This window comes from Puma concolor, chromosome C1 (genome assembly GCF_028749965.1).
Source record: "Puma concolor isolate L17-30 chromosome C1, mPumCon1.1.hap2, whole genome shotgun sequence".
In the NCBI taxonomy this organism is placed as follows: domain Eukaryota; kingdom Metazoa; phylum Chordata; class Mammalia; order Carnivora; family Felidae; genus Puma; species Puma concolor.
Window position 1 is genome coordinate 194,974,378 of NC_141674.1, and position 3,665 is coordinate 194,978,042.

The following is a 3,665-nucleotide window of genomic DNA, read 5'->3' on the forward strand; positions in this document are numbered from 1 at the left end:
AATACCGTTGCCTGACCGAGAGGAAGTCCGTAAACACTCAAAACACCTGATCTTCAGCGTCAGGTAAGTTGCCAGGGGTCACCATTCCTTAGAACTCAATTATTGTTTAAATGTGAACAAGAGTCACTTAGTGCCAGGAACACAATTTGTATCTTTATTGCATTTTGACGTGGATCACAACAAGAAACACACAGCCTAGTACAAATCGATGACCCGTCTCAGAGAGCCCACTCTGGCATCCATGGCCCCCCAGTCGTGGTAGCGCCTGTAGTCCCCCGGCCTCAATAGGTACTGCCGCCCCCGGTAGTTGGGCATCTCGTAGAGGACCCAGCAGCCCTCCAGCACGTGGAGGGAGTGGAGCTCATTGAGCCGGAAGCGATCGTGGATACAGGAGCAGTCCTCAGTGAGCTCAGACACAAGGCCTCCGTAGTCATCTCTCTCGTACAGCCTTATCCTGTGAGAGCTGGTCTGTTGTGACAATAAACAAAAGAAGAAAAATCAGTTGTGTGCCTCCCTGATCTCCGTAAAAGTGGCTCAGTCAGCCTGTACCTTCATGAAGCATGGTTTTCAAACCATCCTGCCGAGTATGTGTCCTTTCCTCACATTGTTGGAAATTCGTAATAAGTCAGGACGAATATTAAAATAAGACTGACCTGACCAGTGGACTGTCTTGTGGAAGAAACAAACATTGAAATAAAGGTCACAAAAGTCCTTTGTAGGAAACCATCGGGCCCAACTGTAGTTAGTGAGTCTGCAGAGAGGATGTGAACTCTTTTCCATTATGGCTGCATATAACTGAGTCCTAACAAGCTTGTTTCTAAGTCGCTTTTCACTCAGAATGTACAACAGTTTGTATTTACTCTGACATGTCTGACATTTCACCAAGTCACCTGAGCCATTTGAAGTTCTTGCTTCAAAGAAATTCCTCTTATATTTATATGTCTTTTTGCATCTGCAAATTTCTCTAGCCTACTTTTGTTTTCACTTCTTGAATCTGCTTGTCATACCACATAATTTGGTATCACCAGCAATCAGAAACACAAACTCAACATGTTTGACAAACATGAAGCAGTGCTCTGAGGAGGACCATGGCCCATGAATCTCAATTAATGACCCTGGAGAGAAACTAGGTGATAATGACTCCTGGGAGGCAGGGAGGAAGCTGAGACATATCGTTCTAGTTTCTAGATCCTTATGCCATAGAGGCTGCATAGAAAACAGTCACTAATACAGTCAGCACACATTACACTGATATTGTTCTCCCAGAGTCTATTAAGTGTTTCTATCAATAAAAGGTAATGATCTAGAATAGGCTTTTAGCTTTTCTGAGCAAGGTGATGTTTATTTCGAATTTAGGGATCAGCTAAAAGCCACCAAATTTAACTTTAGCGGCTATGTTGTTGTGATTTCTTGTGCCCTAAAAACAATCTTGTCCTTTTTTCTTTTTTAAGTCTTGTCCTTAAGTAAGGAAAAAAAAAAAGAGAGAGAGAGACAGGTTCCAGTGATTCATAAGCCTACTCACAATTTTCTTTTCAAGGCTTGAGAGCCAGGCATTGCTATCCTTACTGTGAACACTAGTCCTGGGTTGAAACTGACTTTTTTACAAACAGGAATTTATGACGACGGATCAGTGATGCTTTCGCATCAGTCTGGTTGAAGCAAGACTCACGTAAGGGATGGCCCGGCAGGAGCGGACCGAGTCGCTGAGGCCCATCCACTGCTGGTAGTCCGGGTAGTCCCCGCGCCGCAGAAAGTACTGGTGGCCCTGGTAGTTGGGGCGCTCGTAGAGCATCCAGCAGCCGCTGTCCACGCGGATGGAGTTGCAGCGGCTGAAATAGGGCTGCAGATTGGGGCAGTCGCTGCTGCACTCGTAGCAGCGGCCCTGGAAGCCCCGGTCCTCGTAGAAGGTGATCTGAGGTGGAAAACAAGGGGACAGCCAGAAGTCAGCGGGGGAAGTGCCCCGAACACAGCAGGCGCTCAACAGACATGGCATGGCACCTCGCTCGGGTGGCTCACCTTCCCCATGGTTGTCGGCAGCGATGATCAGCGTCCAGTGTGATGGGGACAAGAGTGGCAGCTGGTATATATAGCAGGAGGGCTGCTGCGTTGGCAAGAACAACACAAAAGGGGCCTGGGGGTAGTGCGTGAGGGGATTTCTATGTTCTCTCTCGTTTTTTCATTTGGGATCATGGGGCAGGGGGCTCTCATTCTCTCTGGCATTTTCGAGTTCTCCTCACTAGCTCCAGTGAAAGGAATTGAAGTCAGCAGAGCCATTATGACCTTGGAGACAAAGGGCGCACTTCTCATCCTATGCAGCTCTCTAGAAATACATTACATGCCCAGCATTTTGTGGTGTTTGCCTATGGAAACTGCTGAGATGAGGTTGGTGGTTCCATCTGGGGTGACTCATGACAATCCTACGAGTTCCAGAAGGACTTGAAGTGCTAAGGGTGACCAAAAAAATCCTCTAATTGAGCGACAATTACATTTTCTAAACTACCTCATCAGTATGATATGATTTTGATAAAAGCATTTTGCGTATGCTTATGTAGGGGAAAACAAAGATAACAACGGTGTAAGTATCCACCAAAATGTCAGTTGTGGTTATCAATAAATGGCAAAGTGATAGGTCCTAGTTTTATGTTTTTATTTCTCCTTTTGGTTGTTTTTGATTGCCTTATTTTTTTTACATAAGTATATATTACTTTCATGGGATGAGAAACAAACTCAATTTGTAATGTATAACTTTGAGTTCCTGGTGAAAAGCAGCAAATTTTGAAACTAAGTATATTTTGTTTTGAGTTCGAACACTTCTCCTTGGGCTAAAAATAAAGAGATTTCCCGAGACCCTGTGAGACCCTCTGAGAGCAGGAAAACATACAGGATCCTTCCATTCCCTCTTTCCCACCAACGGTCGTCTAAGGTTGCTTTTTGTTTTCAGAACTAGCATCATGATTTGCCTGATTTTTCCTTTCCTGGAGTGTCACTGCTTCCTAGAACCCAAGTGGCTGCCCAAAGAGCTTTCTCCACCGCTGCCAACCTACTGAGTCGTCTTTGTCCCCTGTGGGTATGTAGAAAGATGGCAGTTTGTGATTCATGGAGGGCTCCGAGAGGATAGCCAACCACAGCTACCAGTGAGTGTTCACAACACCATTTGGGCAAGTCCTTGGGCAGCACGTGAAGCAGATGTGCAGATGGCAAAAGGAGAGACAGCAATAGCCACAGAGGAAAAAAAAATGTTCCCTCACAATTAGCAGGGCTAGACCAAAGAAAACCCGGCGAAGTCCTAGGAAGCTAGACAGTGTATCCACAGGTCACTGATGTATTTTCAGTCTCCACCTAGTGCTGCAGGCCTCAGGTAAACCTCAGTTACAGCCGCAACTGAACCCGTGTGGAAAAGGCGGCATCGGTCTCCCCAGCCATACCACCGCATCGGGACACGCCACCATTTTCAGCAAAAGCCAACAAACGAAACACCGGCTTTTGCACCTGTTTCTGCAGAAAGGTGACACATCAAAACCTCAGAAGGGGTGAAATCTGTACTCACGTTCATTTGGTCAAATTATTGCTACATGTATTTACAAGATACACCAGTGCTTAATCAGCATTTTGCAAAGTGCTGAAGGACTGGAACATTTTCTTTTCCTAGTAGATATTATATTTAT

At 45.6% G+C, this 3,665-nt stretch overlaps 1 protein-coding gene across 1 annotated transcript; it reads right to left on the reverse strand.

Annotated features, from left to right (window-relative positions):
* Positions 1-131: 131 nt before the first annotated feature.
* LOC112868221 (gamma-crystallin A) lies at positions 132-1,912 on the reverse strand. Its single transcript, XM_025931166.2, has 2 exons — positions 1,670-1,912; positions 132-468 (listed from the first exon to the last, which is right to left on the reverse strand). The coding sequence occupies exons 1-2, from the start codon at positions 1,790-1,792 to the stop codon at positions 196-198; spliced, it is 396 nt and encodes a 131-aa protein (XP_025786951.2). The 5' UTR covers positions 1,793-1,912; the 3' UTR covers positions 132-195.
* Positions 1,913-3,665: the final 1,753 nt, after the last annotated feature.

What these genes read in the sequence shown, in the direction of transcription:
- LOC112868221 (XM_025931166.2), bottom strand. Translation starts at nt 1,792, where the DNA reads ATGCTCTACGAGCGCCCCAACTACCAGGGCCACCAGTACTTTCTGCGG. An exon ending in CCTGCCGGGCCATCCCTTAC is followed by an intron (nt 469 to 1,669) that starts GTGAGTCTTGCT and finishes TTGTCACAACAG; the next exon opens with ACCAGCTCTCACAGGATAAG.